Source organism: Narcine bancroftii, chromosome 3, assembly GCF_036971445.1.
Source record: "Narcine bancroftii isolate sNarBan1 chromosome 3, sNarBan1.hap1, whole genome shotgun sequence".
Taxonomy (NCBI): Eukaryota; Metazoa; Chordata; class Chondrichthyes; order Torpediniformes; family Narcinidae; genus Narcine; species Narcine bancroftii.
Genome location: NC_091471.1, coordinates 166,298,713 through 166,310,798, shown reverse-complemented (window position 1 = coordinate 166,310,798; position 12,086 = coordinate 166,298,713). Strand labels below are relative to the sequence as shown.

General features: G+C 41.0%; 1 protein-coding gene across 1 annotated transcript in view; it reads left to right on the top strand.

The window, feature by feature from the left end:
• LOC138757804 (probable E3 ubiquitin-protein ligase HERC3) overlaps positions 1 to 12,086 on the top strand; it is an 89,535-nt gene that overhangs the window by 72,863 nt on the left and 4,586 nt on the right. The window contains exons 21-24 of the mRNA XM_069925732.1: positions 272 to 338; positions 2,325 to 2,407; positions 7,947 to 8,130; positions 9,563 to 9,665. Of these exons, the coding sequence (XP_069781833.1) occupies positions 272 to 338; positions 2,325 to 2,407; positions 7,947 to 8,130; positions 9,563 to 9,665 (437 nt within the window). The remainder of the gene's footprint in view (positions 1 to 271; positions 339 to 2,324; positions 2,408 to 7,946; positions 8,131 to 9,562; positions 9,666 to 12,086) is intronic.

The following is a 12,086-nucleotide window of genomic DNA, read 5'->3' as shown; positions in this document are numbered from 1 at the left end:
TACTATCTACTTGCTGCTATTCCTTACATTTTCTTATTCAGAATTATCAACGCCCTTGGTGTCCTGAGGAAACATAATCCATCTGATCAGTGCATGAGTTCTAAAAAGTTGTCAACAAAGTCTTCCAAATGTAAACACCGATCATTTCAAACTCTTCCTGCCATCCTTTCCTTAATGATGCACTGAGGATTCAGTCGTAGAGAGTTTACATGGAATAATGATTCTCAAATAAATTCAGTGTTGTCTTCTGACCATTAAACTTTTCTTTAAGGAGCTTGCAAGAACTGTTGGATTACCCTGGTGATGATGTGGAAGAAACATTCTGTCTGACATTTGCGGTAAGGACTGTGTTTCCTGAACACCTTATCTTGGGAAGATGGGTTAACCAGTGGGTAGAGTAAGTGGGAGTTGTTTGCTTTAATCTGCCATGTCATCACCCTCCAAGACAGATCAGGTCCTGTTAGTTTTAGCAAGCCAGTTGGATTGCACAAATGAATCTTGTAGACCAATAAAGGTAACTGCATTACTAGCTGTTTCACCATTGCCCTATTTTCTCTCACATTTATCTATCCAATTCCTTTGCAACTTAATGAATTTTCTTTCACCTCCTTTATGGAGTGGTTCCTGATTACTTTATGTGAAAAGAATTTCCTTGTGTCGCTTGGTTTCTGTTGTCATTTCACTTAAGTCTATATAGTTAGGATCTTAAGATTTCCATTAACAAAGGCAATTTGCCTGAGTTCACTTTATTTGAGGAGATTTTATCAAGTGGCATTCAACCATGCCCCCTTTCCAATCTATTACCTCTGCCTTTGGATGTCCAGCATGGTCTTCCCCATTGGGCACCTAGCATGGCCTTCCCTGTTGGGCACCCAGCATGGCCTTCCCCACTCAGTGCACCAATTGGAAAACCAAAGCAATATTTGGTAACTTGTTGGGTGATTTTTGACCATCCACTTAACTTTAATACTTTTGCATTTAATGGTCAAAAGGTTTTGAAGGCAGAGGGTGATTGGGAGTTGGGGTGCTCTGACTTTTCTCCTATGTCTTTCCCAGCACATTGACCTGGAGATTAATTTTAACTCCAAGAAACTCCAGTCTTGATATGGGAGGTTGCAAATCCAATTTCCCAAACTCAATTGGTCATTAACCAGGAGAAGATAACAGTCAAGCCTGATGTCAGCCCACAACATCCCCTTCTAGTTAACATAGAATATGAGGCAATGGTGGAGGGCTAGCCTGCTGATCCCAGTGGTGTTGATCACAGGAAAAAGACGGAATAAAGCATGGGACTTTAGTGGGGAAAGTGCGCATTTGAGAGAAAACAGAACTATAGGGGAGAAAGATAAATAGTAATTCAGAGTGAGACCTTAAATTCAATTGTGCCATGCTTACAGGTGAACCATAGGGTCAAACTGAAAAGTGGGACTGTTTGTAAGAAAGTTTTACACCTAAAGAGATCCGATCACCTCAAGAATGTATTTCAATTTTGAGCAATGTCTTAGAAACATTTTCAACAGGGGAACAAAGCCAGCATTTAGTATCCATCCTAATTCCCCTTGAAGAGTTAGTGGTAAAATACCTTCTTGAGTTACTGCACTCAAAATGGTGAAGGTTTTCCCATTGGACAATTGAAGAGGGAATGACCCAGTGATGGTAAAGGAATGGTGATATGTTTCCAATTTAGGAAGATGTCTGACTTGGAGGAAAACTTAGAGAGAGCAGTGCTCTTGTGACTAGAGCAGCCATTCGCAAATTTTTTTTGGTTATGGACTCCTTAGGACTCTGCTAAAAGTTTATGCCTATGAAGCAGTCAAGTTTAGTTGGTTTCTTCCATACTTCTCTCCAAACAACTACTTAAAAAACAAAAAAAATATTTGAAAAGAAAACAAGGTTTTTATTTTGAGTGTAGCAAATGTGGCTTGTGATTCCAGAAAAGACAAATAAACCATTCTTATTAAATATATAGGAAAAATAAACCATTAACATGCATATTACAGTTTTCCTGCCCTCCCTATACATTTTTAACCCCGCCCCCATTTCAGATTTTGTTCTGTGACCCCCCCCCATTAATGTGCTATGGTCCCCAGGGGAGCCATATGACCCCCATTGAGAATGGCTGATCTAGAGGTTAATGTATCGATTTCTGTGGGGAAACTCATTACAGTGATTTTTCTCACCCACTTCATTGAGAGATCAACTAGTGTCAAAGTCACATTTTACACAAAATCATGTAAAGGCAGGCAAACAGACTGAGAACCACTGCCTGATTTGATCATTCTTTCTACCAATTTTAATTCTTTTTTTTCTGTTGAAATGGTCAGATCCTTCGAGAAAATTATGGAGTGGCTGAGCTACAGGAATTAGTCCCTGGAGGGAAGAGCCTACCCGTAAAGAAAGAGAACAGGTCAGTGGGCATCATCAATCTTTGGGAGTTCTGTAGGAGCAGGGATTTGTGCAGCTTAATTCCAAGATACAGCACAGTAACAGACATTTCCTGCCCATGAGGTTGCTCCGTCCAATTAAACTAATGTGACCAATTTACCTTCCAACCTCATACATGTTTGGAGGGCGGGAGGAAACTGGAGCACTTGAAAGAAACCCATGTGGACACGAGAACTTACAAACTCCAAACAGACAGCGCCAGATTGGAACCAAGGTTGTAGGTGCTGTAATAGCTTTGAACTAATTGCTAGGCCCACTGTTTATTCTTGCAAGTGAAATTACACATTCTATAAGTGACTAAAGTCTGAAAATTGAACTGCTAGAATTCCTTAACCTTGCAAGGGGACTTGTTTTCATCGGGCAAGATATTAAGTACAAAGGTGAGATCACATTTGGAGTACTGTGCCAGTTCTGGTTGATCAGGTATCAGAAGGACATCAATAAATTGAACGGGTGCAGGAGGAGGTCCACCAGGATGTTCGTGGGACTTGAGAGCTTACATTATCGGTCGAGGCTGCATAGACTGGATCTTTATTCTCTGGAGCGCATGAGACTGAGGGGTAACTTTGTGAAATATTTAAAATCATGAGGAGAATGGATAAAGTGAATGCTTACAGTCTTTTCATTAGACTAGACAATTCTAGAATTTGATTAGAATTCGAGAGAGGACAATTCTAGAATTTGATTAGAATTCGAGAGAGGAAAAAATTTAAGAGGAGGTTAAGGGAGCAACCTCTTCACTGAGAGGGTGGTCCGTATCATAACTAACTGCCAGGGGAAACTGTAGAAGCGGGTACAGTTATGATATTCAAAGGACATTTGGACAGATTATGGATGGGAATGTCTCAGAAGGATATGGACCAAACGCAGGGAAATGAGACCAACCCAGAATCCCAATTGGTCGACATGGGGTTTTTCTGTGTTGTGTGACACTAACATGTTTATAAGTGGGAGGATCTGGAAAATAAGATCATGAATGCAAAACAGTCACTGAAAATTCCAAACACAAAATGTTGGAGACACTCAGTAGGTCAGGCAGCATCTTTAGAAAAAGAAGCAGTAAATGTTGCGGGTTACAATCCTGCATCAGAACACTAACCATTTCTCCTTCCCCGTGTTCTCTCGAGAAGCATTTAAATGGTAAGGCTTTGAAGGTTGTGTCCTAATGCAGGCAAATGGGATTAGAACAGATGAACTCAAAGATTGATCTCTTTTCCATTCTCTCTATGATTCTGAGTGTTTCCAATGCTTTCTGTTTCTATTTCAGCTGTCCAGCGGAGTCATTTTGTTGATTTTGCTGATAAATCCGTTACACAAGGCCATATAGGAGCAGAAATAGGCTATTCAGCACAATTGAGTCTGTCCTGCCATTCAATCATGAGCTGATTTAGGTGTAATCAAGAGATGGGTACCTTTTTGCACTCAACTTGGTCATATTCAAAATTGAGACCTTTTTGGACGGAATTAGGAGTATTTTTAGAATGGGTTACTAAAATTAAATTTCCTCAAGATCCAATGCTTTTCTTACTGGATAATATAGCTGGAATAAGGCCAAAACTGAAATTAAATATGTTTCATAAGGAATTTGTGAAAATTACATTAGCAGTTGCAAGAAAATGTATAGCAGTAACATGGAAATCTGATTCAGATTTGGGAATGGACAGATACATAGTTGTGTATGTCTTGAGAAAATTACATATAAGAAATAAATATGATACTTCTTAAAAATTTGGTGCCCATTATTGTAGGTATTACATTATGAAAACTATTCCTAAACCACAAGAACCTTATCATCTCCTTGGAATTTGCATATGTTGAATATTGTAAAGGCAACATTTGATTGAATATGTTAACTTCAGTAACCAGATGTGTTTTTTTCCAATCAGATCCTCCCTCATTCTTCTAAATTTCAACCAATACAGGCCAAGAGCAGTCAAAAGCTCCTCATATGATAACCCTTTCATTCCTGGTATCATCCTTATGAATCTCCTTTGAATCCTCTCCAATGTCAGCACGTCTTTGCTTAAATGAGGAGCCCAAAACTGCTGACAATACTTTGTGAGATATCACGGGTGCCTTATAGAGCCTCAATATCATATTTATATTATTCTTCTTCATCACTGTTTACCTTCAGGCTCTCCTGCTTTTGGGTCCTGTTACATCTGGGCATTTTTAATTTTTTACACATTTACACACAGGTTTTTTTTCTATCAAAGTGCATGACCATACACTTTACCACATTATATTTCATTTGACACTTCTCTGCCCATTTTCCTAATCTGCCTAAGTCCTTCTGCAGCCTCCTTGTTTCATCTACACTACTTGCTCCTCCACCTCCCTTCGTATCGTCTGTAAACTTGGTAACAAAGCCATTCAAATCATAACCCAAATAATTAATATGCACATCAAAAGAAGCCGCCCCAACACCGACCCCTTTGGAACACCACTAGCAACTGGCAGCCAATCAAAATATGACCCTTGTATTCCAATTTTCTGATTCTTGCCAATCAGTCAATGTTCTACCCACTCTAGTATGTTTCCTGTTAGACCTGCTTTTCCCTTAACCAGTCTGCTTGTCACCTCCTCAAATAATTCCTTTAGGTTTCTCAGGCAAGATTTTCCCTTAAGGAAACCATACTAGGTTGGCCTATCCTGTCATGCGTTTTCACGTACTCCATAATCTCATCCTTGACATCAACTCCAACATCTTCCCAACCACTAATATCATGTTAACCAGTCTATAATTTCCATTCTGCTGCCTCCCTCCCTCCTTGAATAATGACATTTGTGATTTTTTTTCCAGAGTCTATTGATTACCGAAAGATTATTAACAATGCCGTCATAAATCTCTACTGCTACTTCTTTTAGGACCCAAGAGTGCAGCCCACCTGGTCTGGGAAATTTATTCTCCCCCCCCCACTTAGACCATTCAGCTTTCTGAGCACCTTCTCCCTTGAAATAGTAACTGGACTCACTTCCCTTCCCTGATACCCCTGATACCTGTTGACATTTGACACACTTTCCACAGTGAAAACTGATGCAAAATACTCATTTAGTTACTCTGCCAACTCCTTGTCTCCCATTATTATTTCTCCAGCATCATTTTCTAGTGGTCCTATATCTACTCTCGTCTCTCTTTTATTCTTTATATGCATGAAGGAGCTTTATATGTTGTCTTTGATATTATTTGCCAGCTTACTTTCATACTTCATCTTTTCCCTCCTAATGAGTTTTTAGTTTCCTTTTGCAAGTTTTTTTAAAAAAACTTCTGAATTGCTTTCATGTTGGCTTTGACTTCCCTTGTCAGCCACAGTGGTGACATTTTTCAATTTGAATATCTCCTCTTTTTTTGGTTTGTATTTATCCTGTACATACCCCATTTGTTGCAGAAACTCCATCCATTGCTGCTCTGCTGTCATTGGGCATAACATGTTGTCAGATGGAATGTTTAAGGTCATCAGCTGCTCAGGTATAATAAGGAGAAAGGAATGGAGGATGTGTTGGACTGTATTGTACTGATTCTTAGCTGGAGGTCTGTGACCTGGTGAAGGTCTGCATGCACCTTATATCTGGCCCCTCTGCTTTATGCTAATATTAACTCGGACATTTAAGTAAAGTTGCTGGTGTAGTCCAACCAGCTTCTCATTGAAGATTACTGATCGTCATGAAAAACTGAATAAAGCCAATTAGTTTTTTTTAACCTTTTAAAAGTTACATTAAATTTTTTACACATACTATGTTTAATTTCTAATATTTTTCATGATAATGTTTACTTTTTTTAAATTAGTTAAATGTTTTTCAACTGTTTCTGAATGTCTCTGATCACCAATTAGTGGACAAGACCATTTACAGTACAAGGTGTTAGGAAGCCATCAAGATAAGACTGTGGCTAGAGCTTCACAATCCACTGCCTGAGGCCTTTTTGCCTCTCATGGGATAATCTGCCTCATTGACCACACTAGCTTGACCACTGAAGATAGGTGTGATCCTGGGCTATCTGTGGCTGGGTCAAGGGGAATCTCGCCCAATGGCAGTGAGGGAAGTGAATAGACCTTTTGGGCTGAACGGCCAAATTATGTGGTGCCGAATTGTATTTAGCTCTTCTTAACCCTATTGCAAATTACACATTCAGTGTTTTCAGGGCTGGACTGCTCCAGGCCCATTGACTAAATAAAGAGTGGAATTTTACTTGAAGTTCTTGGTCTTATGTGGTCATTTTGTGAGCTGTTTCTGGGGGTGCAGGCCCTGGATCTAGAGAGCAGCATCAGCATCTCTGTACACCATCTCGTGCCGTGTGTTGTATCAGTGAGCCTGACTAAACTGAGTGGGATCATGTATACAAAGGAAGTATCACTACTTCAACAATGCCAGATTGTCCTTGAGCTGCTGAATTAGTTTTTGCAGCAGAGTTTGATGGTCAACATCCACAGCAAGATCCCACTAATGACACAGATGACCAGACAGTCACTTTTTAAAGAACAAACAAGATGCTATAGGAACTCAGAAGATCAGGCAGCATCTATGGGCAGAAATAGTCAATCAAAGCTTCAGGTTAAGACCCTTCATTGGGACACTAGGACCCCTTAGGAGAGATTCTAGCATCTGTAGTTTCAGTCTCGATAAAGAGTCCAGACCTGAATCGTTAACTGACCATTTCTTCCCACGGATGCTGCCGTATCCACTGAGTTCTTCCAGCAGCTCATTATTTGCTCAAGATTCCAGCACGAGTTACCAGAACCAGGAGCCTTAGCTTCATCTTGTTCAGAAAAAAGCCCCCTCCCAGGCTTGATGGAGCATGTTCATCTGTCAGACTAGTAATAGTGAGAGACAATTGCTTTGTTAGCCTTCAGGTGATAGTTAAACAGAGGCAGTATTTTCCTTCTTAGATACACACAAAGACCCCTTGATATTATTTGTCCTTGGCATGCTGACCAATAGCCAACCATCACTCAACTGCTTTAATAGATTGCCTGCTCAGGAGAATATCGCTGCTTATGGGAATTTGCCAGGCTTAAAGAAGCTGCTATCTTTCCACAGCCCCCTCCCCACTATAACATATCAAAAGTACTTCATGCCTGCAAAGTATAGTCATAAAGCTCACGATGTGAATGCAAGCTCCTATCTCTAACAATGCCACACTGTTTAAATGCAATGGCAGTCCTGAAATGTGATTTGAACCTCCAACTTGGAGTGCAGGGCTCTAATGTGAGAGGATGACCCTCTAAGCCATTCCCACTTTTCCCCAATCTGAGTTTGAATGTAGACCTGCTTCAATAATTTTTGATTACAGCTACAAAGATTTTTTTTGTGATGAGATATAGCCTGGTGTAATGCACCAAGGATAAGATAAATTATATGCTGAAGCCAAGGCATATATATTTAAGACGCAGAAAATGCAATACCTCTTTTGTACATAATGTGGTAGGTAGATGTGACCTCAACCTAATATGTTTATTTGATGAAGTTAATCCTTGTTGGTTACTTCCATTATTGGTCCTCAGGAAGGAATTTGTTCAAGCTTACGTGGACTACATCTTCAACACCTCCATCCAGGAGCTGTTCTCTGCTTTCTCCAGCGGTTTCCTCAAGGTCTGTGGAGGGGAGGTGCTTGAGCTCTTCCAGCCCAATGAGCTGATGGCCATGGTGGTAGGAAACACCAGCTACAACTGGAAGGAGTTGGAGATGGTAAGAACCCTCAATGACCATAGAAAGGCCTGGCCTTTCATGCAGCATTTCTGTGTCAAGGGCACAAGGGAGAGAGCAGATCTTAAATTTTGTTGAGAAATTCACCTTGTGAATGCACCAGTTATCATTGGGCCCAATGTTGGCTAGATCTTGCGAGGAAATTTAATTGCCAGTTGAAAATGAGCAGAAAGCAAGAGCAAACTGGTATCCGTGTACTGGAACCAACATGTTACGTCCGGGCAATGTGGCATATGAACACAGTAGTCCAAACAGGTCAAGCAGGAGAAAGGTTCAAGGCAAATTGAAGAGAATAAAGCAGCTGGTTCATAGTTTGTTGATAAAAGCCCAAGGGTGGGTAATGGGGAAAGCAAATTCCAAACCTACTGCTTGCATCTTCTGAAAAATTAAAAGAAGCTTTGTATAAAAAGCCCTATTCTGTTTTGTCTCCACACTCTTGTGGTGGTAGTGATCAGCCAACCACTAGAGGGTGATGGAGAGTTGTATGGATTGCACACTCTTGACAATAAAATGTGTCAGTGACCAGAAATGACCATGGAGAGAATTGGGACAAATTCAAACAGATGTCCCAAACATCTGACCACCTATTTTAATATTAATGTCCTCTTAAAATAGCTTTTGTGCTAAATCGGTTTACTTTAATGTAACAAGTAGTCACAAGCTACTGTCCAGTCCATTTTCTCCAGCAGGGTATATATATTATTATATATTGTGTATCTACGTGCAACAGTGTGGATTTTCTGAATGCATTTAATGCAAGCAATATTCCAGGTACTTCAAAATGCTATCATCAAATAAATGTGTGAGGTCACAAGGAGATATTAATGCAGAGAGTCAAAAAGGGTTCTACACATTGTTTTAAAAGGAGTGAATTTCAGAGTTTAGGCTTTTGCTAGTTGAAGGCACAGACACCTGTGCTGGTCAAACAGTTAAACTTTGAGTTCTCCCTATGATAGCTTTGTCTTCAACAGAACTAGAAGCTAAAATGAGAGCCTGCTGAGATCTAGTATGATTTGTGGGTGAGAGGAGGTTGCAGATATGGAGAGCTGTGGAGGTTACCAATCACAGGGGCGATGGATAAATGCAATGGGTGTAAGTTTTGGGAAACTTCAAATTTAGGGAGGGTGAAATGGGAGGTTGGCCAGGAAAGCATTTGAGTAGTCACATGTGAAGATCACAACAGTCTGGATGAGGGTTTCAACAGTAGCACCGTATACATATCTATTTATGTATGTGTGTGTGTGTGTGTGTGTGTGTGTGTATGTGTGTGTGTGAAGTGTTTCTATGTATGTGTGTGGAATATGATGTGTTGTGTGTGAAATGTGTGCATAGGGATACGTGTTTATGAATGAGCGAGCCCCACGAAGTATAGTTTACTCATACAATATTTTGCTTTATTGATTTTTTTCCCCAGAGTGCAATATACAAAGCTGATTATCATCCAGCACATCCAACAATAAAAATATTTTGGGAGGTTTTCCATGAGTTTCCTTTGGAAAAGAAGAAGCTTTTTCTATGTAAGTCTGGATCTTCTCCTGTAAATGTGATTTTGTTGGATTTTAACCTTCTCACTGGAATATTGGCATTTTGATGTTTAAACTCATAGATAAATTTTTCCTGTCCAGTTGGCCAGTCTGATGTGCCTAATTCTTCACATTACTTGGGAACCCCTCACCAAGTCGCAAAAACGTGGCAGATACAGGTCTCTGAGATGAAAACTCAGCTGGAGGAACTCAGCAGATCATGCAGAATTTGTCGAAATCTACAGGCCTGAAACATCACCTGATTATTGCTTTCCATAGATACTGCGTGACTTGGTGCGCTGAGTTCCTCCAGGACTTTTGTGTACTGCATTAGATCCCAGCATCTCAAAAAAAAACTCAGCAGGTCTGACAGGATACTTTGTCAGAATTGAAGAACTTTTTCCATTTTGCTTCAGATTTACAGCATCCGCAGTTTTATTACAATTTCCATATGCATGTCTTTGTGGCCTGGCCACTGTCTTGGAGCCTCTGGGTTCAGGATTAGCATTGAGGAGGCCCTGAGAGGTTACAGGTGAAGGGACAGCTTCTTTCAGTCTACTCATGAAGTGCAGGCCTACTCTGAGGATCTGACCACAGTCTCAGTGCCATCACCTTGGTGATATAATGCAGGTTGAAGGCTCCGAACTCCCTACAGCCTAACCAAGTTCCATCCTATCACCTCCCACTCCTCTCCTATCCCATTTCTGTCATAAAGCCTTTGAGTATCTTTGCACTGCTTCCCTCTTCACAGATGCTGTGCCACTTGCTGATATTTTTCTCTTCTATCAGTTCTGGTGTGCTTAATTAGGACCATCGCCTTCCCAAGATCATGTTATATGGCGAGCTCTCCACTGGCCACCGTGACAGAGGTGCACCAAAGAAAAGGTACAAGGACTGCCTAAAGAAATCTCTTGGTGCCTGCCACATTGACCACTGCCAGTGAGCTGATATTGCCTCAAACCGTGCATCTTGGCGCCTCACAGTTTGTCGGGCAGCAACCTCCTTTGAAGAAGACAGCAGAGCCCACCTCACTGACAAAAGGCAAAGGAGGAAAAACCCAACACCCACCCCAACCAACCAATTTTCCCCTGCAACCGTGTCTGCCTGTCCCGCATTGGACTTGTCAGCCACAAACGAGCCTGCAGCTGACGTGGACATTTACCCCCTCCATAAATCTTCGTCCGCGAAGCCAAGCCAAAGAAGAAAGAATTATTCACACCATTTGGATGGCAATCTTCACAACAAAGGTTACTGGTGGAGGCTTCAAAAAGTCCCTTATAAAACTTTAAAACCTTTATTTTGGCCTTCCTGATCTTCATGGTTTAGCTCTTCCAGTCCACACATCAATCTGTCCTTCAGACATCGCAATGCATTTTACAGGCAGTGAAGTAGAAATGTAATCTCTATGGCAGACACCCGGGTAGCCCTGCTGGGTCCTGGGTGCAATTGCTGGGCCGTGGGTGCAGGATGCACCTTTCAAATCGTAGTGTTACGAGCTTAGAGCACCCCAAAACTCAGCAGCAATAGATATTCACCAAGACAAATGGTTACTTAAACAAAAGTTGCTTTTACTTATCTTTAAACATGAAAATAGAATCAAACTTTAATTTAACTCTATTGACTTACTTAACCTAACTTAACCCCCTTCTAATTCTAAGCGTACATGTATGTAATGCGTGTGTAAGTTCAGAAAAGTTCTTTGGTTCATAGTCCAATCTCATTCCTCAATCCTCCAAGTTCACTGGTTACGGGCATTTCTTATACTGTGCACAGTTAACATTTATAAAGTTCACCAGGCTCTGGTGCTTGAAAGGTAAATGTTCCAGGACATCAACAACTGATGTATTTCCATCAGCCACTCCAGTGTCTTGCTGACAAAACTTACCCCTTCAGGATTCTCCAGATGATAACCTCTTTCAGGTCACCACAGAGTTCCTTTTTGTTTCTCTTATTCCAAGTGAAACATTAGACAACCAGTCCTCTCCTCTTGCATGAACCACAAGGGCTTTGACCAAGCCTTCTTCCAAACAGGCTTGCCAACTTGTCCTGTTCCAGTCCCAGCTACTTCTGCTGGCTGTACAAGTAATCTCTCTCTCTCTCTCTCTCTCTCTCTCTCTCTCTCTCTCTCGTTATCTCTCTCGTTATCTCTCTCTCTCTCTCTCTCTGAGAGAAAGCCTGTTTGATTCTCTCTGCTTGCAAAACCACATGATCCTCTTACAACAGAAGGCTCTCTTACAGACAGCAGTGACTCCGGCATGCTCTTTCATCTGTTGCCTTTTGCAAACAACAATCCATTTGTGAAGTCTCTTGAGCTCTCTTCAAAGCTCTTGCAAAAGCTGTGTAGCCGATATGTCTACCATGGGACAGAGCTTCAGTATTTCAAATAAGATCTGTCTTAAAGTGTTTGAATGTGAC